Below are 26,065 nucleotides of genomic sequence, written 5' to 3'. Positions count from 1 at the left end.
CTAGCGGGATAATGGAGTGCAGGGAAGACTAGAAATGTAGGAAGTAGCCAAGTTATGAAGAGTTTTGAATGCCCAGCAAGGTTTTTGAACCTTTAAAGTCTCTTATAGTTCTCAATATATGATCCTATTATCTTCCATATATATCAAAGACACTTATTACATTTGGCTATTTTTCAGTATGAAAACAGAATTAATTTTCCTGATTCTACATTAAAATGTCTGTGACCTCCCATATATTCAATGAGTCGTGCTGGAAAAAATTTCAGAGATCATCTTTTTTAAACTCTTTGTTTTATAGATTAGAAAATGAGGGCCTGGAAAAGTTAAATGACTTGTCCAAGGTCACATAAAGGTTAAGAGCTGAGATGCAAACCCAGATTTTCTGACTCCAGGTCCAGTATACTATATTGTTTCCCTATTCCACGCCTGCCAGATTCTCCAACCTCCATTTACCTTTATGTCTTTGGTTAATATATTTCGAGCTCAAAATTGTTCTTGGGCCAAAGTAATTTGGGATACTCTGCTTTAGACTTTTAATATTCTCCCCTCGCAACCTTCATTCGTCATAAATTGACATAAGGCAGATGACCACCAGATGGCGCTCCAGGGTTGCAGTTTTCTCTGGGGATTGTTCCTAAAAAAGATGGGGTAGGGAGGTGAGGGTTCCACAGACTGGTACCTGCCACCCATCCTGACCAGCAGTCTACTGCTGTGGCATGAATATTGCATCATAAAAGATTCGGAGATGTAAAATTTAGGGAGTATTAATTTTTAAGAGTAGAATTAAAAATTTTTACTGGGTTTTATGAAATGGAGGGAAAGGCATAGATAGGGATAGATTTCTTCACAATTCTGAGTCCTGAGGATTTATCTTTTTGGCTTGTTTACTATAGATAATAGGATCATAGTTTTATAAGCTTACTGAGTCATAAATATTGAGCTGGAAGGGAGCTTAGAGGTCATTGAGTCCAATCTCTGGTTATACAGATGAGGAAAGGGAGGGTAAGGTGACTAATCCAGGGTCACTCAGGAGGTATCTGAGATGGGATTTGAATCCAGACCTTCCTGATTCCAAGGGCAGGGCCCTTTATTATACACTAGTTGGAAGCTACCAGAGGGCCAGGAGCCTTAGATCACTAAGATTGGAAGACACTAAGTCACTGGTCCAAGGTCACACAGGAAGAAAAGTCAAGATTTAAACCCAGGTTTTCCAAATCCAAATGTAGCACTTTCATATCATGCTGAATTGGAGAGAAAGCTGCAGACCCTTCTTGTCTTAAAGACAAAGTAAAAAGTAACTGGGGTCTTGCAAAAGGATGAATGTTGAAAACTATCTTTACATGTAATTAGAAAAAATAAAAAAAAAGTCAACAAAAAAGTAACAGGGGAAGAGAGTCAGAGAAAAGAAACAGAATCATAGAAATTAGAGTTGGAAAAGATCTTTAGAGATCATCTAATAGTCATGTTTAGCACATAGTAGGAGTTTAATATAAGCCCGTTTCTTTTCTAATAATATCTAGCATTTGTATGGTGCTTTGTAAATATCTTATCATTTAATCCTTCCCACAATTCTGGGAGGTAGGTATACATTATTATTTCCATTTTATGGATGAGGAAACTGAGGCAGACAGAGGTTAAGTGATTTGTTCAAAATCACACAGTTGGAAGTGTCCAAGCCTAGATTTGAACTCAGATCTTTCTGATTACAGACATCCCCTCCCCACCTCCTTGCTCTATTCATTGCAGCACCTAGCTGAGATTTTTCCTTTTGCTTTTCTTATCCCTCTTATTCTTTCCCTTCTCTCCTATTCCTTTTCCTTTTTCATTCAGTGGAATGCAATGCCATTTGATTCAATTCAAATCAACTCAATTAGTATTTATTAAGTGTTTTCTATGAGCTCAACATTGAATTTACTTAGACCCAGAGCCCCATGGGTATTGCTTGACCCCATTGGAAACATAGCTATTTCATTTTAGTTCTATAAGGACACCTGCAGTATCAGGGCTACCTAGTCATTTTATAGCCCCCAGAAGGCTTGTCTTACCCCACCCAGTCCCGGCCATCCACAGAGGTACCTGACAGTCACGCTGGGGTCATGGGTCACACCACATGTCATGAAGGCTTTGGTGCCCTTGATGACGCTCTGGTCCTGGGGGGCCATGGTGATGCGTGTCCGGGCTGAAAGGCAGAGGCAGTAACAGGAGTGAGCCCGGGGTAAAGAGAGAGAGATACAAGGAGGAGGAGGATGTGTTGCTTGATGGGACCATTTGGGTGGTGTGTAACATGGATGGATGTAGCTGTAATCTAAGTCTCTGTATATGGACACTGTATAAAGGGCTAAAATAACGATAGTCACAAAATTTTGGATAAGTAAACCATTTTTATATACTACTTTTACTTTCAAAGCAATTTTACAACTATTTTCTCATTTTATCTTACCCATCCTTACAAATTCCTTGCTGTAGATTGAGACATAAATTTTTTGGACATGGCCAATGTGGGAATTTGTTTTCGCTTGACTATGCATATTTGTTACAAGGGTTTTTTCTTTCTTTTTTTTCAATTGGGGGAAGTAGAATGAAAACAAAATTTTTGTTTAGTGAAAAATATTAACTAAGATGAAAAAAATTACCTGCCCCCCCAAATTCTTGTCATAAGTTCTTTTCAGGAAGGGGAGGAATGATTCCCTCCTTTAAAGGTGGGGAAATTGAGAAAGTTAATAGGAACAGAGGAAATAGAGCACTAATCTTGGAGCCTGAAAGACCTTTGAATCCATCTTCAGATATATGTGAACTTGAACGAGCCACTTAACCTCTGCCTGCCTCAGTTTCCTCACTTGTAGATTGGGGTTAATAATGGCACCTGCCTCCCAAAATTGCTATAAGCATCAAATGAGATAATATAAATAAAACTTTATCTTTAAGTCTGCCAGAGTAGATGATTAACCAATACTTGTCTCCTTCCTTCCAACTTTCCACCTCAAACCTAGAATTCCTTCTCTAATCCATTCAGTTATAACAGGCATTTATTGAGTACCTCCCAGTTACATTAATGAAACAAATAAACAGAAAGAGCCTCTTCCATCAAGCTTCTTACATTCTATCTAGGTCAATGCTTTATATAATAATTTGAGACTGGAGAGAATACCAACACCTTAAGGCAATCAGGAAGGGCTACCACACTCTTGTTGTTGCTGCTGTTTGATTGTTTTCAGTCAAGTCCAACTTCTCCATGATCTCATTTCATGTTTTCTTGGCAAAGAAGCTGGAGTGGTTTGCCATTTCCTTCTCCAGCTCATTTGACAGATGAGGAACCTGAGGCAAACAGGGTTAAATGACTTGCCCAAGGTCATACAGCTACTGATTTGCCATTTCCTTCTCCAGCTCATTTTATGAATTAAGAAACTGAGGCAAGGAGCATTAAGAGACTTGGCAGGGTCCCTCAGTTAGAATGCCTGAGGCCAGATTTGAAAGAGGAGTCTCCCTGACTCTAACCCAGAAAGTTATCTACTGTGCCATCTGGCTGCCCTAATTCTCTCAATAATATCATGAAATTTTGGACAGGTCTAATTATCAGAAAATTTGTCCTGATATTGAGTTAATAATGGTGGTTGTAAAGAATATGATGATTTGAACAATCCCCTTTGCCTCTCTCATTTCATTCAGTGAGTATAACTCTGTCTGCCAGAATTAAACTGCCAGAGTAAAGTTATACCCATTATGTATGGCAGATCTTCAAGTCTTTGAGGATGGCTATCATGGTGCTCCCTTTGAGGAGCTTACTAAAAACAAAAACCTTCAATTGTTTCACACATAAAATGACTTCTAGATCCTTCACTATAATAATAATAGGGATAGCTAGATAAGGCGGTGAATAGAGCACTGATCCTGGAGTCAGGAGAACTTGATTTCAAATTTGACCTCAGATCTTATTAGCAATTTGATCTTGGATCACTTAATCCTGTTTGCTTAGTTTCCTCATCTGTAAAGTGAACTGGCAAAGGAAATGGCAAACTGCTCCAGTATATCTATCAAGAAAACCCCAAATAGGGTGATGGAGAGTCAGACATGATAGAACACAGCAACAACAACAACAGCAACTAGTTCCTTCCTGATCTGGTTAGCTGTGTGACCCTGGGCTAGTCACTTAATCCAACTGCCTCCAAAATAAAAAAAAATTAATAATAATAGCTAAAACATAGAATTTTATGTGTAAAAAGTGCTTTAATATGTTATCTCATTTGATGCTCCCCACAGTCCTATTAGATGGGTACTGTTATCCTGATTTTTACAAATGAGGATATTGAGTCTGAGAGAGGTTAAATGACTTGCCTGGATTTTAGCCATATGGGCTAAAAATTGTATTGCAGTGAAATTTGAACTCACTTGCCTTCCTCTGGACACCTACTAGTCTATCCCTGTCCCTTTGAAGAGGTGGTAGTCACACAGGAGTGAAGAGATGACTTCCGCTGCATTGCTGTATTGACCATATTTCTTCCCTGTTTTCACTTTTAATCCAAGCAGCTCAAAAAGTCTTTTAGAAAATCCTTAGCATATTTGGTGAGTCTCAGCTCCTTCTGGGTCTTCACCTCCTTAATATTATTCTTACAGGGATATGACATTCTTTTGTTATTCATCTTTCATTAGATGGCCCTCCTTCCACCTTTTGTACACTATGTGTTCTTTAAAAATCTGAGCTAATGTGATTTTGGGCTGAATTAAGATCGGCATGTTGTCCAGAATGAGGAAGGTCAGTCTTGCAATATGCTATCTTTGAGATTTGATCTAGAATACAGTGTGTAGTTCTAGGTACAGGATGTTGACAAATTTGAGGGCATCCAAAGGAGGAAGATTAAAAAGAATAAGGGGTCATATGGGGACTGACTGAACTGCCTAGCCTGGACAAATGAATATTTAAGGGAAATGCAATAGTTGTCAGCTATCTGAAAGAGAGTAGGGGAAAAAAATGGAACAAGCATTTTAAAACATTTAAAAAAATTTTTTTGGAGGCAATCAGGGTTAAATGACTTGCCCAGGATCACACAGCTATCTTATATCAAATTTGAACTTAGGTCCTCTTGACCAGGGCCAATATGCTATAAACACTGTCTCCCTTAGCTGCTCTGGGTCAAGCATTTATGAAGTGCTTACCAGGGTCAAGGTAAGGGTAGTTAGATGGACTAGAGGATAGAGTAGCTGGAATCAGGAAGAGATGAGTTCAAATCTAGCTTCAGACATTTACTTAGCTGTATGACCCTGGGCAAGTCACTTAACCTCTATTTGATTAGGAGGTAGCTGGGTGACTTGGTGAATAAAGCATTGGGCCTGGAGAACAGGCAGAACAGGCAATTACATGGCACAGTAAGTTGAATCAGAGTGGGAAGATCTGAGTTCAAATTCAATCTCAGATACTTATTAGTCGTGTGAACCTGGACAAGTCACTTAACCTCTAAAGGTTAACCACTTAATCCACTGAAGAAGGGAATGACATGCCATTTAGTAGCTTTGCCAAGAATAGTATGGATAGTATGATTCCTTGGATAGTATGATCCCTTGGATCATGAAGAGTCAGACATAATTGTATGACTGAACAGTAACATATTCTAGACACTGTGATAAATCCTTTACAAATATAATTTCACTTGTTTCTCACAATGATCCTGGGAGGAAGGTATTATCTACAGATGGTGAAACTAAAGCAGGCAGAGAGGTTAAGTGATTTGCCCAGGGTCATACAACTAGTAAGTGTCTGAGGTTGGATTTGAACTCAGGTCTTCACGACTGACTCAACCTATTGTGCCCCATGGCTGCTTGTTCTTCTCTTCTGTTGAGGGTTGTCTTAGGAGCAGTGAGTGGAGAGGCAGATTTTAGTTTGATAAAAGAAAAAACTCCCAAAGACCTTGAGCTGGCCAAAACTATAAGGGTTCGCTTGGGAGATAATGATGACAGGCAGACTGCAAGCAAAGTCTGAATGGCCACTTATCAGAGATACTATAGTACAGATCCCTGTTCACATCCTGGTTGGGAAAGCCGTGGGTGGCTTGGGGTTATAACTAATCTCTTTCATGATTTTGCCTGAGTCCTGCCCTGTTCCCCTCTAACCTTGAGATTCTATGAGTCTATTCTTCTCCTTGAGCAGCTGGAGAGGTTCCTTCAGTCACATCCCTCTTTCTTCCATCACTGGGATTATTTGTAATTGTCTTGTCAGAATTTCCACTTTTTTGCCCTTCCCCTCCTTTCTGAGTCACATTTTCTTTCAAAGACTCTACATTTATCTTTGCTCTGAACTTTTGGAAATCTTCTCCCCTAAATATTAAGGTATGGGTTTGATTATACCCACCCTCCTCTTCCTTTACTATCATGAATTCTGAGCTGACACGGTCACTTTTTCCTAAGGTTCCTGTCAATCTCTCATCTCCAGCCAGTTCCTCCTCCTTACCCTAATTCTCACTATCAAATGTCCACACTCAGGGCTGTGGATTTTGGCACAGTGCAGATTGCCCTTCTGACAGACAGTACAGGCTCTCTGACTCCTTCTGTCAGACCAATTTCTTTTGAATGAGTTTTAGACCCTTACATTGCTACATTGTGGTCAGGAATTACATTCTATCCCATCTGAGAGATGTCTATGAAAGTACTTTCTTATATTAAAATGTCAAGTTCACTCTGTTGACTTTTCATACTTTGGACATTGATCTGTAGGAGGTTATGTAATTATCAATGCCACCCTAATTCCAATTAGGTTATAAACTCTTAGAGGGAAGGATTAAGTTTTACTTGTTTTATTTCCTTGTCATAAACTATGAGCAAGTAGGTGCTAGGTGGCTTGGCCTGGAGTTGGGAAGACTCATCTTTTAGTGAGTTCAAATCTGGCCTCAGACATTTATTAGTTGTGTGACCCTAGGCAAGTCATTTAGTCCTGTTTGCTGCAGTTCTTCATGTGTAAAATAAGCTAGGGAAGAAAATGACAAATCCTGTCTAATAACTTTGCCAAGAAAATTCCAAATGGGATTACAAATAGTCAGACATGACTGAAATTTGACCAAACAAAAAATGTGCTAAGCCTTGGAGATACAAATACAAGCAAAAAGACAGTCAGTCCTTTAAGAAGAAAGCTCTCAAAGAGCTTATATTATAATGGGAAAGATAACACATAAAAGGAATCTGAAAGAGTTTGTGTGTATGAGTGTGTCCAGATGATATGATAGAAAAAGAAGTTTGGAGAGTGAAGAGTAGAGTCTAGAGAGGAATGAAGGAAAGAATACAAAAAGAGGAATTGGAAGACAAGGAATCTATTCACTCACTATGCACCTACTATGTATTGTCTTACGCTCTACTTTTTTGGTCTTTTAAAAAATTTTAATTTTGTTATTTTTGCAAAGCAATGGAGACAAGTGGTTTGCTTAAAGTCATGCAGCTAAGTAAGTATTAAGTGTCCGAGGTCAGATTTGAATTCAGACACTCCTGATTCCAGGGCCTGTGCTCTACCCACTGCACCACCTAGCTGCTCCTAAACTCTAGTTTTTTTTTTTAAACTGAATTATTCAAGTTTCACTTGAGAATTCTTTCTTGGTCATATCTGTTGACATCATTAATAGAATGAAAGATGTGCAAGGGACTTTAGAGGTCATTTAGTCCAGTGTACCAAGTAGAAAGCTGAGCCCCAGAAAAGGTAATTGATATACCTAAGTGGCAGAGCTGGGATTTGATTCTTTGCCTTTCCAATACTCTATAGCTTTCTTAGTTTCTAGATTGACAGCTCATCTAGACATTTCCCCCTCCATCTCTCCTTTCAAATTTCAGCTGTAAGTTTTCCTGATTAACTCAGCAAGTCTCCTGTCAAACATGATCTTTCCCTTCTTCATGAGATACATTGCATCCCCACATTTCTATGGGGTTGCCATTGTACACTATGGTCCAGAAAAAGAAACATTTTTCTTTGACCCTCATTTTCATAGCTAGTTAGCTGCTCACTTCCCACAGACTCCCTTTGTTTTAACAACCTCTCTCTAGGACAACAGTGAAGAAAAAGGAAGCAAGTCTGATCTGTCAAGAACTCTCAAAAACAATATAGAAACTCCCCAAAGAAGCAAAACTACCAGATTTTAAAAATCACTAAAACAATAAATAAACCAAAGAAGAATTCCTAAGTAATGAAAATAAAGTTTTTATTTTCTTTCAAACATTATGTTTTTAACAGGAAGATGAAAATTCCATTTATGCCCTCCCAGGATTTATTTGCCTAACCAATACCTTAAAGTCTAATATTAGTAGGGCATTGAAAGTGTTTTCTTAATTTCCACATAAATTAATCCTCATTCCTATCCCAAAATCCATCAGGGATAGCTGAGCAGTGGGAAGAATGTGTGTATTTGTGTACTTTTTGTCTTCTTCCCTTGCTTTCTCCTGCAGCCCAACACCATCCTACTCCTGGAGGGAACTCTTCCCTCTTGTCTTCCCCCTTTAATTAGGCTACTTAAATGCTCACTGAGTTTGGATATCATCAACTCCATTCCTTCTGATGAGACAGAGGATCAATAGTCTTTCCCATTGGCCCTGCTACTTCCTCCTAAGGTCTTCTAAGCCTTTTCACCTAGCCTGCTTCTATGACCTGAAATCCTTCAGCACTATCAATTTACTACTCATTCATGTCTTCATATGAACTGATATATTTATCTTCTCAATGGGAAGTCATCTCCCACAATCCTCTAAGACAAGTAAGAGATTCATGGAGGTACCTGCTGAATCCTAATAGTTGAATAGTTGTCTCTTTTCCAAAAGGAATGTTCCAAAAGCAATGTTCTGATACATTTTACTTATACCTTTAACTCTTTTGCTGTACATGTTGTCCTAAACATTACCAGAACATTCTGTCCAAGTAGACTCATGCTTACTCCAGTGGTACAGAGTGTTTTCTTCTCTTTCTCCTTTGTTCCATTCACTTTCCAATACCAACCTTCCCCATCACTAGCTTTTCTTCTTGAAAACCTCAGGATCTTTTGGGTAGGAATTCTTTGTTTTCTCTAATAATTCAAAGTATAAAGAGGTGCCCCTCAAATCCTTTCACCTGCTTTAGCAGGAAAATCAGTTTGTATTTACACTATATATAACAGTTGATTGCAGGAAGATACACATAACCCATCCCTGCTAAGTCACTGGGATAGTTCTCTTTGAGACTGTACTTCTTTGTGTCTATTTCTTTCAATTTGAAGTATAACTGTAGATGAAGGGAGGGATGTACAAAGAATGGAAGGGATGGAGATGAGGGGTCAGTAGAGTGGAACATAGTTGACAGATCTGGAGACAAAAGAGAGATGCCCTGGCCAGGGAAGACAGAGGGTCTGGTGACTGGCCCCAAACTTAATTTATCTTGCTTAGATGAGTATAGCTGTGTGGGTACCTAAGAGCTAATGAGGACACTCTATAATTGCCACAGCAAATTGACCTTTTCACCGTTTTTGTTTTTCTGGGAGCTCCTAATTTTAAGGGGCTCCAGGGAATGTTATTTTTAGGCCTGCTTGGCTGCTCTCTTTTTTCCTACTTCTAAACTCTGCTATGTTAGGTGTTATTAAAGCTACACTGATTTGCACAACTTAAGCATTAAGCTTAGCCTCTTTCAACAAATACGTACCCCAGAGAAACAATATTCTAACATATTTACTTATATCTTTAACTCTTTTCATGTACATGTTGTCTAGGAGCTTTTAGTTGTCCTAAACATTACTAGAACCTTCAACTATTTATCATATAACATTGGCTTCAGATCAATCACTGTTCCAGTTGCTTTCTTTTAAAAACTCACTCTGATTTGTCAGTTTCCTTTTTTAAAAAATGTGGTCCCTGAGATTAAATACATTTACAAAGATAAATCTGTTGACTACATCTAGAAGTACTCTACGTGAAAATGTATCCTGTGGGAAGGAGGTCTACAGGTGTATATACTTGTATATGTTCATTGTTTGTATGTATTCACATGGGACACATCTATACACTTTGCATTCTTATTAGTTGGAAATGCCAGCTTACCCCACACAACCAAATCTGCTGATGCCTCATCTACTCCTCTTGAGTTGGTGGCCAAGCAAGTATAACTGCCAGCATCTGAGATCCGGGTGGGACTGATGAGTAGGCTGCCCGACTCCAGAAGTGTGAAGCGGGGTAACTGAATGGAGCCACTAGCCAGGATCCGCTCACCTGCAGGGAGATACATAAGAATATGTAGCCAGCACAATCTCTGATTCCTATTTCACTTGGCGCTGCTAGATCACCCCAAGATAGGGAAGGACTTAACAAAAAACATAGCAGGAGAGTGGATTGTAGGCAGGATGACCTAATCTTCCTTTTGTAAGGCTGGTTGTCTCCACATTACCTTTCTCTTCCAGAAACAGCCCAGTCAATCACAGATTCACAGTCTCATAGCTGGAAGGGACCTTAGAAATTATCTTTATCTAGTTTCATTTTATAGATCGGGTAACTAAAGCCCAGAAATGTGGAAAAATGACTTGCTCGAGGTCATATAGCTAGTTAATGGTAAAGTGAGGACAAGAATCCAGGTTTTCTGACTGCCAGTTCAATGCTATGTCTACTATATAGCACTTGCTTCTTAATAGATAAATATTTCTGAATCTTTTCTAAGCCCTGCTGCTCAAACTCCAGATTCCATCATTGCCTTCAGCCCCAATCACATTCCTTCTCAGGCTCCCGCAAACTCAGAGAGCATGGAAGAAGCTGGCACCTGTGAATCAGATAAAATCAAATAATTTTGATGAAGTGATGATGGACATCTTGAAGCTGGATGATTCAGGAAAAAGTCACCTTCGACAAGCTCCTAAGCTTGGATGATGGACAGAATGGAAGCATTGAGAAAGATGGGACAATTCGATGAAGTAGAGATGAAGGCCCTGGAGAAGTGGGTAATTCTTTTTGACAAGGGAGCTGCAAAATCTTGATGACTTGCCCTAAGGTTATCTCTGTTGCCTCTATAAGTGTACTTGTATGTGTGCATACTTAGTATACATATTTGTATTTACTATGGACCAAACACTGTACTTAGGAATATAAATACAAAAGTAAGACAATCTTCATTTCAAAGAGCTCTAATTGAAAGGGAGAATTCAGCTGAAGGGGAAAAAACCAGGAAGGTCAGGTGGTCCTTTGGGTGCAGTGGCAGGGTCAGGGAGCCCTCAGGGTTTCTCCCAGAATGGTGAAATGATTTGCCCCAAATTATAAAGACAGATGACCACAGACTTAGAATTTTAGAATCCAAGTCTCACAAGATTCAGCCTCACACTCTTGTTACTATAACCCATTGCCCCATGTATCCCTCCTGAATATCATCCCTTTTACCTTTTTGCCAAGTGATAGCTGGTCGGGGTGCCCCAGATGTCTCACATGCCAGTACCACAGACATACCATCAATCACTGTGCTGTCCAAAGGGCCTTTGGTGATGTTAGGGGCAATGCCTTGGGAAAGAGATGAACAGATTTCTTAGTAAGACTCCATTTGGGTTCCTCATAGCTGGGGGGATAGTTATGACTCTAAGCCCTAAGCAGGCGATTTTGCTCTGTCCCAGTTGTTATTTCACTCACTCATTCATTCATTCACATACTCACCCATTCATTCATTCAAAAAATATTTATTCAAGGAATATTTCATACCAGGTACTGTCCATTGGTCCCTTTGCAGGGGAAACAGGAAATCCACAGTATACTCAGATACTTCAACATATCCCCTAGCCTTTGAAATAAACACATTTTTCTAGTTCACCCAATGCCTTTCTGGTTTAACCTCTCTTGTGGAGGTTCATTGCCAAGAAAATGAATGATATCAATCATTCTCTCTTATTTGTTCACAGGCCCAATAAGGGGAAAGAATCCAGACTTCCTCAGGCACTTAAGACCTGGAATTATAACTAACAAACCTATCTCATCAGAATTTTTATTATGTTCTTCACAACAGTGACAAACTGTTAATCATACACAAAATGGGATTTTTATTATTGTTATTATTATTACTATCCTTGGTGTTACTATCCTTCACTAACCTCATCAACAAATGAATTGTTCATAGCCATGTACCATTGATCCTGGCTCTGACAGCTATGTTGGCTGAGGGCAAACTCTGGAAAGTTCCACTGAATGGATTGTGTTTTGAGGGACTCACCCTTAGCCTTGCTAAGCCTGGTGAAGTTTATCTTTGAAAAGCTGTATGTATGTATATATGTATATGAGTATATGTATGTTGATGTATAATACATATATATTCACATACACACAGAAGCAAATTCAAGTACATATAACACATATAAATAAATAACATATACATATATAGGCATCTGAACCTATATATCTGTCAAACAAATACTTTTTGGAATAGGAGATATTCTAGCAGCTAGGGATATCAGCAAAGACATCTTCTAGAATGTAATGTCTGAATCAAGCCTTGAAAGGACTAACAACCGGTCCTGGAGTCAGGAGGACCTGAGTTCAAATTCAGCCTCAGACACTTAAAAATTACCTAACTGTATGACTTGGGCAAATCACTTAACCCCATTGCCTTGTAACCCCCCCCCCCCCCAAAAAAAAACCCAAAGGAGAGAACTAACAATTCCACGAGATGGTGGAAATGAGGTGGAATTGTGTTTCAGACATGGAGAACAGCCTGTACAAAGTCACGGAGGTTGGAGATGAAATGTAGAGGGAACAATGACTTCATTTACTTCTCTAAAATCAGGGTCAAGGTTATATAGAAGCCAAGACCAAACATGGATAAAATCAACATTTTCATGAAAAGTCAGCAAGCAGCAAGATGAGATCTTCTTTTTGAACAAAACCATGTTCTCCTTCCTGAATCCCTTGGGATCAGTAAGGTGTTGCTCACTGATGCCTAGAAGCATTGCTATTTTGTTCAGTAAACATTGCAATGAGTTGTCAAAGGAAATCAATGGTGTTTTCATAGAATCATAAAATTTTTGAGGTTTAGAGTTCATGTAAAGCAAAATCTTTATTTTAGAGATGCTTAAGTGACTTGACCAAAGTCGTATAGCAGGTAAATGGGAAAGTTGGGATTCAAATCCAGTTCTCCTGACTCTTAGGTCAGTTCTCTTTCAAATTTTACAATACAATCTTATATTTCAAAATAAAATAGATTGTCTGAAATTGGGTAAGGACAAATTGCCTAAGTAAGTCTTTTTTTCCAGAAGTAGGATTATATAATCCTATAACTCAAAGCCTTGGTCAGATAACCTCTTCCAGGAGATGTGAATAAACCCTTACAAAGAAAGAACACCCAAGGGTAAACTTCAAGGGATAAGATACCTCCTGAGTAATGAGAATTGAGAATGGAGCAGCAGTAAAGCCAAGTAATTTATGTCAAAATAAGAATAATATTCTACATTTATGCAGTGCTGTTTTCAGTTTAAAAAGGGTTCTCCTAATGACCTGGGGAGGTTAAAAGGTACAAACATTAAGACCATTTCACAGATGAGGGCACTGAGGTCACAGTTTTATGACTAGTAACTGTTAGATCTGGGATTCAAACCAAAGTTTCCTTATTCTAGGTCCACTAAGTAATCTCAAGTTCAGATTATCATACAAATCACTAGACAAATGATTTTTGTTGTCCTTTGGACCTCTAGGTGGATAGCATGATATGTTAAACTTTTCTTAAGAGAGTTCTTCTGCTTTCAGAAATCCTAAGACTTCCCTTCTCCCTCTCCCATAATTCAACGTACTGGTGACAGCAAGGTAGGTGGACGTCTGTACTTCTCCAGCTGAGTTTCGGGCGAAGCATTGGAACATGCCAGTATCATCAGGCACCAGTCCACTGATCTGCAGGCTTCCATCTCCATGCAGTCGGAACCTTGACAGCTTTTTCACATCAATGACAGCGGCATCTTTGTACCAGGTGGTGATAGGAGATGGCACACCTACATGGGAGATAATGATAAATATATCATATCCTTGCATTTATAGGTAGATGGTTACTGTGTAGGTTTGAAGTTACTCTCTGGGTTTTAACTCCTAAAATTATAACTCATAAGTCCCTACTGTACTCTTACCTTTAACTGAGTCAATATGCACAAATAGCCCAAAACAAGGCAAAGTAGAAGTAAGAAGATCAACTACAAAATATTCTCTGTAAATCTGAGGTACATTGCTACAGATATACATTGTTTCAGTGGAAACAGAGGGCACAATCTTAGAACCTATTGGTAGTGAGGCACATTTATAGGGAAACTTCTTTCTTTGTATGGTGTCCTCATAACTTCTCTCCCTGGACACAGTGTCTGTGCTGGGAAGGTCATTCAGTTGTATTTCCTGGGTTTGCTCTTCTCCCAGCTGCCAGAGTTAATTCCCTTCAATTGGTTTGCTCTCTTCTCTGTTACCAGGGGTCATGCTCCTTGAAGCTGCCTTTTACCCTAAGATTCTTTCATCTTCTTGCCGGATGTATTTCTCCTGGTTGAGCAGTTCTGCTTCACCATCTCATGGTTAATTGGGGAGGGGGAGGGAGATGGAAAAAAAAGAGGAAGAAATCTGTTTTGCCCACTGGCAGGGGTTCAGGAGTCATATTCCTCAAAGCTGCTCTGTACTTTAACTATTACTCAGATCTAGCAACTTGCTTTTTAAGGGCCACCAGGGATATAACCAATAAAATATTCAGCCCTAATTACACTAGAAATTCCAGTCCTTTACAGTTTATAAAGGAATAACAGGAATTAGACTTCCCTTTGTACTTCATTGAACATATTAATGCTTTTCTATTTCTGTCTCTTCTGTGATTCATCAAATGGGCCAGCCCTAGATGGAACCAGGGGTCAATTTTCCCACCCTTACATCACACATACATACATTTCACTTAAATGTTTGCAAATTGATTTTATATACATTATCTTATTTGATCCTTTATAAATTGTGGAAATTCACTCTCTTAAAGATGAGGAAACTCTAAGAAATTCAGTGATTTGTCTGTGGTTACAATCTAATCACTGCTGAGTGGTATTTAAACATGGTTCTTTCATGAAGAGTTCACTTTCTTTCCATTATACTTTAGGACCTCCTCATATGGAACTTATGACAAAGGAAAGAATGAATGAAAGAAGGAAGGAAGGAAGGGAGGAAGGAAGGAAAGAAGCATTTATCAGGTTCCTACAATGAAGTATTTTGCAAATATTAACTTATTTTTCACAACAACCCTGGGAGACAGACAAAGGTTAAGTGCCTTGCCCAGGGTCACAATTCCAGGCCCAGAGCTCTAAAGATTGTACTACCTAGAAACATTTTTTGTCTTAAGGTACTTTTGGAATGATGCTTTATTCTATTTTGGAGATAATAAAAAATTTAAAAGCATGTGATAGTTCTTTTTATCACCAAAGTTGATAACCAATGATTATACAGAAATATACCACAGATAGGTATCTGAGGAAAGACAAAAAAATTGCATTGAGGAAACACAGTTATTTTTCAGTGTTGTTCAACTTTTTGTGATTCCATTGGGATTTTCCTGGCAAAGATACTGCAATAGTTTGCCACTTCCTTCTCCAGCTCACTTTACAGCTGAGGAAACTGAGGCAAACAGTTAAGTGACTTACCCAAGTCACTTTCTTTCTTCTTATGGTGTCATACAACTAGTAAGAGTCTCAGGCCATATTTGAATTCACAAAGTTGAGTCTTCCAACTTTAGACCCGGCACTCTAACACTGTACCACCCAGTCACTCCTTCCATATTTCTAGAGTCCAACTACTCTAAAAGACATTTGGTGCTTCAAATCTATTCCTAAATAGTCCGATGGAATTTGGTACTGACTTATTTTCTCTTCTCTCACTCCTCCAAGTCACTCTCAATTTTTTTCCTTTCTCTTCCTAAGCCTTTCCTGATGGGGATTTGTAGCTCCTCTCCATATCTTCATCTCTCACCTGTCCATCATTCCACTGCGGAAAAGCTGTGCCTAGCTGCTTGTTCAATATCATAATATTGTCTATAGCACACACTGTGCCTTTTGTATGTTCTTATAAAGCTCATCTGCCTTTGAATTGTCTTTTGATTTAGCTACATCTAAAGAAGGAAAAGAGATTTAGGAACTAAAACAGGATGAGAATTCATCATTAACTTGAGAAAGTGGAGAATGCTGTCTGGTGACTGAATAAAATGTCTAAGAAACCAAGTACTGCTTTATGAGATACATCGCAGCATAGACACACCTAAGGCCTTAATACTGCTAGTGCTTTCCCTTCTTGACTGGTGTAGCTCTGATATTATGGTAATTTGGCGTTGTCAGCGACTCTGAAATTATGGGCAATTTGGCTGTCAGTAGCCTCAAAATTACGGTAATTTTGGCTCATTTGTAACCCTGAAGTTACCATAACTTGGATTGATTTATAGCCCTGAAATTACGGTAATTTGGCTTCTTTGTTTTCCTAGGTGCCTGCTGACGGCCAGATTGATTTCTTTCCTAGTAATATGTCCACTTCAGGGGGACCTGGGAGCAGCAGACACAATTTAGCAATGGAAACTGTGCCTATGATGGGGAGTAGGGAGAGGTGTGGTATTCCACTTCTCAATGCACTCATTCGTCTTACCTTTGGCTTGACAGGGTATATCCACCACCTTCTCCATCTCTGCTGTGATGTGTCTCTCTGGCTCCTTAATAAACTGGGGTGGCTCTGGAAGGAGGAGAGAGAAGAGGACAGCATTGGAGGCCTGTCTCTTGGGTTGATCACCCTGATGGATGAGAATTTACCTTTTCCCCTTTTGCTCCTCCATGCTTTAGGTTAAAGGGGTTCTGTGATACCTGTGGACTGTTTCCTCCCTCCATTTTCCCTCCCACCTATATCCCCAGTCAATCTCCATGCTGTGTGCTCACCCAATACAGAAAGGACAGCACCCCGGACCACAGAAGGAACACTGCTACTACGCAGGACAGCTTCACATTCATAGTAGCCAGTGTTGCTGCCTTTGGGATTCAAGATAGTGAGCCGTCGGTTGTGGTCACTGATTCCCCCTGACAGGGGCACCCCATCCTTCTTCCAAATGATGTGCAGTTTGATCAGGGGCCTGGCAGGAGGCAAGGGAAGCAGAGATGCTCATTTGCATAAATCTGCATCAGTTATGCAGTAATTTGTACTTGAGAGAATTGGACTTTTAAAATTCAGTTAAGCACCTTAAAAGTTGTCTCTTGATATTTCCCTTTTCTATATTCCCTTTCTATTCCCCTTACTCTCCAACCACTGAATATGGAGGAGAAGGGAAGGGAAGACAGAGATATGGTTAAATATGAAAGACACACCAAAAGTGAGACACAGAGAAAGAGAAAAAGAACTATATAAGCTTATTCACACAAATACATATAATGAAACAGACACTCATGACTAATAAACAAAGAACAAATTGTGAGATCAGCCCAGTTCTCTCCACACCAAAATGTCTTTTCTTGCATTTTTTTGATACAGATATGGTATTTTTCATATATTATCCTATTTGATCCTTACAACAACCCTGGGAAACAAGATCCTAGGAGAATCACCTTAGAGGTCAATTTCATTCAATACCCTCATTTTACAGAGGTGATTTTCCCAAGGTCATGTATTAAGTGGCAGAATTTGAACCCAGGTTTTCTGATTTAAAATCCAATGTTCTTTTTATTGAACTATGATAAATTTTTGGTTCTGCTCCTTGATGAAGAAAACAAGGCTCAAAGAGGTTAGTAGGATTTAATCATATCTAGCAAATTTCAGAGCTTTTTCAAAAAAAAATGCCCTTTTCACTCCATCCTGTTTGCATTGACCTCTCAGACTCTAGTTTTCCATAATCTTCATTTTAGTCCCTTCCCGATTATTCAGGCTAATAATAGGTCAATAGAGGCATAGAAAAGAGAGTATCAATTAGTATCAGACCAGGAATGTTGAGTAGCACACTAGAGTCAACCATGAAGGGGAACACAGAAAATATGGAAGGTCAGTGATTAAGTTTGGAGAGGAGGGAACAGGAGAAATGTCCACTGACCTGGCATTAGCCACACATTCCATGGTCACCTCTGAGGTCCCAGCCACCACACTGGTATTCTTGGGAGGGATGATGATGGTTGGGGCAATGGGGTCTGCAGGACCACCTACATCTGGGAAGAAGGCAAAAGTTAGCTCAAGAAACAGACCAGAAATTTCATCTATCTCTAAGCCTCATCTTTGGGAGTGGAGATTACAGCAGTCTAGGAATAATAATTATAAATGATAATGATAATGATAATGATGATGATGATGATGATGGTAATGACTGATACTTATATAGTACCTAAATGTTTGCAAAGTACCTTAAATTTCCTTATTTGATCCTTCTAACAATATTGTGAGAAAACTGCTATCATTATTCCCATTTTACAGATGAGGAAACGGATTCAGAAATTAAATGACTTGACTTGGGGCATATGGCTAGTGTGCTAGGAAGGGTTCCAACTCAGGTCTTCCTAAGCCTAGTGTCATACCCACTATTCTCCCAGAAGAATGGGCAATAACATGAATTTGTTTCTATGGCCATGAAGGTGGGTGAAGCAAATACTTGTTAGTCAGTTTGACTTTTGTCTTGTCACTAGACTTCGAAAACTCTTGAAGAGAAGCTGAAGCTGATACTTTGTACAACTCTGCCTCTCTAAAATCTAATTCACACAAGTCAAAATATCATCCTCATGACATCAAAGGATCTCAAAAACAAAGAATGAACAATAACACTCACTATGCTTATTAATGTGAGAGCATGATGGGGTCATCTCTGGGGAAACAAAAGAGTACCCATCAAAAAGATATTAGGGAGAGTAAAGGCTTGAACTATAGAAGCTGAAGCCATGGATCCTTATTTTTCAGCTACCAAATGAGATAACATATTTACAAAGTCTTACAACCCTTAAAACATTATATAAATGTTAGTTATCACAGTTTGTTGTTATTACTGAGCCCTTCCTGGTAATGAGTACCATACTCTAATTATGGTTATCTTCCAGATTTCTTATTATTCAGAGCACATCACCTCTCTCTCTCTCTCTCTCTCTCTCTCTCTCTCTCTCTCTCTCTCTCAATTATGGGTTTACACTTGGCAGGGAGAAAGCATGTGGTAAGAGTCAGTATGTATGGGTGCAGTGTGATCATGGAAGAGAGACTCTCAAGCCTGGGAGGTATAGTACAAGGGTTGATGTTTAGTCCAGGAATCTCTTCCCCAGTGATGCCAATGTAGAATGTGATATTTGCTGGCATCTGACCCAACCTACTCTCTGCACCAGAACTGAGGAAGTAAGAAATGATGAAGGCTATGACATATTCAACCAAGTGCCAATTTATCTTAATTGTACCAGCTTAACTCATTCCCCATTTCCCATTCCTGAAAAATGATGTCCAGATATGGGCAATAACCTAATCTCTTAGATGTGAAAAGAGCTCGACAACGGAGGGGCTGTTGGCATTCATCTCTGCACAAACTCCTCAATGTCTAGAACAATGCATTATGTGGAATAGATCATAGGGTCACATCAGCAATAAGGGTTGGAGTTAGGATGTGAATCCAGGTTGTCTCAATTTAAATTTAGATTAACAAAGCCATAAGGGAACTCAGAATCCAACCTCTCCATTTTATAGATATGGTAACTGAGGCTGAAAGAGGTTAAATAATTTGTTCAAGGTCAAATATTAAAGGTTAGAGGTGATATTTGAACCACTGTAGCAGTTTAATAGAAAGAACAGATAGTACCATCTTTCCCCACTCCTTTAACACTGCTTTCTACATACAGACTCAGACTGTCTCCCCAGAGAATATGTCATATTCCCCAGAGACTGAATTTAGAGGAACAGCAGTGACCTAACATTTTGGACATATGTTTGCCTTGCTTTGAAGAGGTCATCAGACCTCATGTTTTGGCCTTTCTGGAAAACTCAAAAACAGGAATAAAACATAAAAAATGAAATAAAATGACAGGAGAATAGAAAGGAAGAATATAAACCAAAATAATTACAACAATATAAAAGCCTCATGTAGGGGCTATAAAAAGGGAACAGACTGAAAGCTGAATCCATAAAAAGGTTCTCTAAGTTGTATATTACTTACAGGAATACGTTAGGGCCTAACCTGGAGTGGCTAATAGAACAAGGGAGTAAACAGAACCGCGAAGATGGCTAGCTCAGACATTATTAAAAAATACAATTGCTATAGGAGGACTCAGGGGCCATAATATTTGTTTTTACAGAGCCGTGGATATCTTTCTGCAAGAGTGATAAGAGCAGCACACTCCCAGGACATATAAAACTCCTGTGTGGGGCTGTGGGGTATGAGGAAGGAATAGCAGTATTTGAGCCACTGGGACATACTGTCCTTGGGGTCAATGAATGGGTCTCCTGAAATGTGCCCAGAGAATTCAAATGAAGAAATCAAATGTTCCCCTCTCAAATACCCTAAACAACTTTTCCTGAGTTTGTGACAGAAGGGAATCATGGGGATTGGCAGGGACTGAGGCGCCCTTTGAGCAGGGACCTGTCGATATCGAGGGAAAAATAAAGCGTCATCTTTCCTCTGAGAAGGAGATTTCCTGACTGGCTTACTTTGGTATTCTATTGGTATTCCTAGTGCTTAGTCAGTTAGGACCAACAAATATTTATTAAGCACTTATGACTTGCCAGGCTATATGCTAAACACGGGATAAAAAGACAGTTTCTATTCTCAAGAAGCTTACAGTTTAATAGGGGTAAAATATGCAAATAATATGAACAAGCAAGCTATATTCAGGAAAAACTGGAAGTAATCCCAAAGGGAGGGCCCTAGTTGAAGGGAGGAAAGCTTCTTCTAGAAGGTGGGAGTTTACTGAGATTTGAAGGAAGTCAAAGAAACTATGAGAAAGGGAAGAAAAGGAAATACTAAATATAGAAAATAATTTTCAGGGGGAAGGTACTAAAAATTCTAGGTAGGAGGGCATAAATCAGGATAAGTAGGATATGGCACTGGAAAAAGGCTTCAAAGGAAACTAGAAATTTTATAAGGTAGAAATTAGAAGGATGTGCTTTCTAGACATGGGGCACAGTCAGAACAAAAGCATGGTGATGGGAAATGGAAATTCACATTTAAGGATCAATAAAGTTTGAGTGGGATAACTAAGACCTATAAAAGATTGACTGTACTTAATGGTGAAGTGTTTCAAGGACAAACAGGATTTTGTATTCTCCTAAAACCAAGGGAGAACTACTTCTGAGAGAGGGAGTGACAAAGGACTTTTGAGCCTTACAACAACCAAGTGATGTAAGTATTATTGGTATTATTCTACACATAAGGAAACAAGCTCAAAGTAGTTAAATTATATTCCACTAAAAGGACTTGTCATGTTATACTAGTGTCAAAGGTGGAATTTGAACCCACAACTCTCTAGGCTCCGAGTTCAATACTTTTTCTATTTATGCCATACTGACAAGTTTCCATAGTAGAGCAGAGGAAGAAAAGACTACACATAGATTGAAGCAAGATTTTAGAGGGTCTAATATGTAAGCATAAAATGTTTAGATTTTATTTCATAGGTCATGATGAGTAGGAGAAGGTTATCTCTTCCACCTTTTGACTTCCCTCCTTGTAACTTGGATATATTGCTAGTTGGCATAAGAAATTAATTGGGAATTTTGGGGAAGTTTTGCAGGAGCCTCAGATGACATGTGATGGCCAGCAGAAAACATAGAAAAAGTTTAGAAACTCAAAAATGCTTAAAATATCTGGAAAGTATCATACAATATGAACATATTTTAGCATATAATACCAAAATAAATTACATTTCTTTTCTGGTATGAAGGGAGGACCAAAAATTTTATACAGATTTTCCAGCTTGTTAGGGTAGGGTGGAGTGTGACACTTTGTGATGTAGGAAGGGATAACTATACATAAGCAGAGAAGGGATTGGGGTGAGGCTTAGGAAAAGGGGAGGGGAAGTAACAGGATGAGAGAGGAGTTTTGAGACCAGGAATCTGGCAGTGGTGTGAGCATGGACTGGAGAATAAAGAGACTGAAAATAGGGACATCAATTAGGTTGCAATAGTCCAGGCTGAAAATAATGAGGGCCTGGTCTGGGGTATTATGGAATGGAAAGGAAAGGATGAAAATGAGAGGCATTATGCAAGGAAGAATCATCGGGTTTGTTGACAGCTCTGATGTTTCCTTTTCCTAGCAAATCTGAGCAGTTTTTCACTTACTGGTACCACGGAGTGAAATAGAAGAGTCAAGAGGGGAAGGTCATTTGTAGAGGAAGAGGAAGAATTTTCCTTTTGCTATTTTGAACCTGATGTTATAGTGGGAACTGTCAAAGCAGACATGTTTGTCTGGCTGATAGAGATGTGAGATTCCAGTTTGTAAGAAGAGTATAGAGATGCAGACATAGATCTGAAAGTTATTCATGTAGATGAGATGGTCAAAACTAGGAGTAGGTGAGACTGAAGAGAGAAAAAGAATTTATAGAAAAAAACAAAGGGTCAAGATTTGAGTTTTGGAATATAGTCACATTTAGAGAATGAGAGGAAAAAGCATAACCAAGAAAGGAGAAAAACAAGAAACAGTTAAAGAGGAGTAGCATAAAGCAAAGGCAAAAGAACATTTAAAGAGGGTGATCAAACAAGCATTGAATGCAGAGAAATCAAAGAGAATGAAGACTAAACAAAATATTTTTTTAGGAGGTCCTTGGAGAGAGTAGTTACAAAAGAGTAATGTTGCCTCAGACAAACTAAGATCTGGGAGAGACCTTAACTTAAAAAGACCAGGGTCTCCCAATGCATCAGGGACCATTGTTAGTACACATGTCTTGCCACTGGCCTTCGAGGTCTCCATAGGAGAGAGTGAGGCTGATGACTTTGCTCAACCTTGCTTCACTTAAGTCCAATTCACTTCAAATGAAGATATTGTTGACTCTCTTCAAGAATGAGGGACAAACAACAGCAATAATCTGTGAGTGGTGAAAGTTACACTGCAAGAAAGTGAATTGTGAGGAAGTGAAGGCAGTGAGATTATTACTGAGAAAAAGGAGAGAAACAGGTGATAGGGAAGGGCAGCTAAGTAGGTCAATGGATAGAATGCTGGACCGTGAGTTCACATCTGACCTCAGATTCTTACTAGCTTTGCAAACTTGGGCAAGGAATTTAGCTCTATTTACCTCAGTTTCTTCATTTGTAAAATAAGCTGGGAAAGGAAATGGCAAAACTATTCCGATATCTTTGCCAAGAAAACTTCAAATGGAATCATAAAGAATTGGATGGGATTGAACAACAACAGCTGTAGGGAGCCCAAGGGGACAGTAGGATCAAGGAATTTTTTTAAAATAGAGGAAGGGAGTATGTTCATATGTTCTCCAAGTTATTCTTTGAACAGCTGCCAAAGTGATATTATTAAAATCCAGATCTGATCATGCCACTACCCTGCTCAATAAACTCCAGTGACTCCCTATTATGTCTCAAATCAAATATAAAAAAATCATCTGTTTTGGCATTTAAACTAACCTGATTCCAGCTAATTAAAAATCTGACTCCAACCTACCTTCTTATTTTTATTATGTATTAGTTGCTTTTGTTCCCCCTTCATGGGACTAGATAAACTGACCTTCCTATGGTTCCTTATATGCAGCATTTTATCTTGCATCTTAGTGCCTTTAATAGGCTGCTCCCCATATCCTCATACCCTTGCTTGACATGTTTTTCTTCCTTGTCTATGCACTTTAGTATTACTTCTTTCCTTCAGAATTCAGCTCAGAATGAACTTCCTATCCAAGTAAAGACTTTCCTCTAGCTGCTAGTGGCTCCTCTTCATGCTCAGTATCTCATATTTATTTTATGCAAATGTACATGTTGTCTGTTCCTTTAGAAGGTGAGGTCCTTGAGGGCAGGGAATGCTTCAGTCATCTTTTTGTAACCCTAGTGACTAATGTAGTGTATTATAGGTGTTTAATAAATGCTTACTGTTTCTGTGCTAAAGAAAAATAAACAGAAAGGGAGAGCTCAAATTAAAACTCTTCGTTAATATATTGTTGAATATTTCTGCCTGTTGTGCAGGAGACTGGGGTTAGATTCACCTCCAGGTGACAAACTGACTTTTTCAATGATTTTGGCAAAATATGGAATGAAATAAAAAGAGGAAATAATAAAGAGTGAAATAAATAGAATCAAGAGAACATTGTATAAAGTAACAACAACATTGCTTTAAGATCGAATTTGAACAAATAAGCTATTTTGACTATTATAAATACCCAAAATAACTATAAAGGACACATGGAAAAGCCCAAGGTGATTGAACAACAGGAGATAGGGAGCCCAAGGGCATGACAGCAGGATCAAGGATCATCATTAATTTTTTTTAGTAGTAGAATGGAAAAAGAACTTATCCAGAGAAAAAATTGATGAATAGAAGTATGTATCGAATAATTTTAAATGTGTGTACCTATTTGTGCCTAATGGTAGCTATCCCTGGGGGTGGGTGAGAGAAGAAAAAAAGAAATTGACATGATAATTTTGTTGTATATTTGAAAAGAGGAGCAAGTTGTGCATAGTAGATTTGTAGTTTCATGTGCAATCATCTTTTTTATTGTACTATGTTATGGAAGTGCTAGCTTTACTCCATAAATTAAAAACAAAATTTAATAATGAGAAAAACAAAAAAGATACAGAGATAAAATACCTGATTAAATGTTATTAGAACATGTTTTTCTGCAATGGGGATAGTCTTTTCTGAATGATTTCTCCCTTCACCTGGTTTTCTTCACAACCAAAATTAAAGTATTTTATGGATGTTTGGCCCAAGGGTAAGGATGCAGTTCGATTTTAGAAAATAACTTTTCCCAGGGTAAAACCAACTGACCTGTTTGAGGACTTGACTGGCATGAACCTGTTCAATTTGATAAACACCTTTGAAATGCTGACTATGTGCAATATACTATGTCTGCTGGGGATACAAAGGGAACAAGTCTAAAAACTGGAAAAAACCCAAAACCTAAAGCTTCCTTAGTTCAAAGAATGAAATTCTTTTCTGCCTTATTTCTCATTATTTCCTCCCCTGCATAGTGCTTTCCAGGCTCACTGGAGGACTAGGTACCTCTCAGTCTCATCCTTCTCCTCCTCTATGAACACTTTGTATTCTTGCAGACCTAGAGTACTCTCTCCCCTCTTCTAAGTCTACTGAAATCTTTCAAGGTATAGCTCAAATGTCACCTCTTCTATAAAGTCTTCCTTGATCTTCCTGGTTAAAAGTATTGAATTTAAATTTCTGCTCTCTCTCTTTTTAAAATTAAATTAGAACCCTTTGTAAGTCTGTTCTTTGTCCCTATTATGTATGCATTGAACTTCATATTATGTATACTTATTTGTTCAACTATTATCCATGATTTACTTGTTCTTCTTTGCAATCTGATTCAAAATAATCTGTGGATTATCATTTACTCAAAAAGTTGTTCAATTCAACACAAGTTTATTGAAATAGATATCCATGGCACTCTTTAAAAGTTCACATGGGACAGAAAGAGAATGAAGTAGTGATATAAGAAATTTAGAGAGGAGATTGTATAGTGTGGTATAGGAGTTTTGAACCTGGGGTCTGTGAAATTATTTTTTAAATCTTTTGATACCTATATGTAATTAGTTTTCTTTGTAATCTTATGTAATTGATTTTATGCATTCATACACGTTATTGTGAGAAGGGGTCCAGAGGCTTTGCTAGACTGCCAAAGGGGTCAATGATCCAAAAAAAATGGTTGTAGTGGAAAGAGCACTTGGCAATAGAAAATCTAGACCGGAATTCAGATTCAGAGAGTCAGTTACTGGCTATGCAGGCGTGGACAAGTTTTTTTTTTTTTTTCAGTCTTCATTTCCTTCTTTGTGACATGGGCATAGGAACACACACATTAACTTCCTTACAAGGTTGTTCAGAGGGAAGTACTTTGTGAACCTTCAAGTACTAAATGTGAGCCATTATCCTTAACCTATCAAGCCCAAAACCCTAAATGTGGGCAAAGACAAAGTGACTGAACATGTGACAGTGGCACCCCAGATCCTTGGTTCCTCTAGCTCAAAACTTATTTGGGAT

At 38.7% G+C, this 26,065-nt stretch overlaps 1 protein-coding gene across 2 annotated transcripts in view; it reads right to left on the bottom strand.

Annotated features, from left to right (window-relative positions):
* SDK2 (sidekick cell adhesion molecule 2) overlaps nt 1-26,065 on the bottom strand; it is a 442,394-nt gene that overhangs the window by 119,152 nt on the left and 297,177 nt on the right. For both annotated transcript variants that reach the window (XM_074224650.1, XM_074224651.1), the window contains exons 6-12: nt 18,002-18,113; nt 16,863-17,053; nt 16,579-16,662; nt 13,734-13,928; nt 11,347-11,463; nt 10,027-10,194; nt 2,077-2,179 (exon numbers count right to left, since the gene is read on the bottom strand). In XM_074224650.1, the coding sequence (XP_074080751.1) occupies nt 2,077-2,179; nt 10,027-10,194; nt 11,347-11,463; nt 13,734-13,928; nt 16,579-16,662; nt 16,863-17,053; nt 18,002-18,113 (970 nt within the window). The remainder of the gene's footprint in view (nt 1-2,076; nt 2,180-10,026; nt 10,195-11,346; nt 11,464-13,733; nt 13,929-16,578; nt 16,663-16,862; nt 17,054-18,001; nt 18,114-26,065) is intronic.

The sequence above is a fragment of the Macrotis lagotis genome, chromosome 2 (genome assembly GCF_037893015.1).
Source record: "Macrotis lagotis isolate mMagLag1 chromosome 2, bilby.v1.9.chrom.fasta, whole genome shotgun sequence".
NCBI classification, from domain to species: domain Eukaryota; kingdom Metazoa; phylum Chordata; class Mammalia; order Peramelemorphia; family Peramelidae; genus Macrotis; species Macrotis lagotis.
The sequence above is the reverse complement of the archived record's forward strand: the minus strand, read 5'-3'. Positions and strand labels throughout refer to the sequence as shown.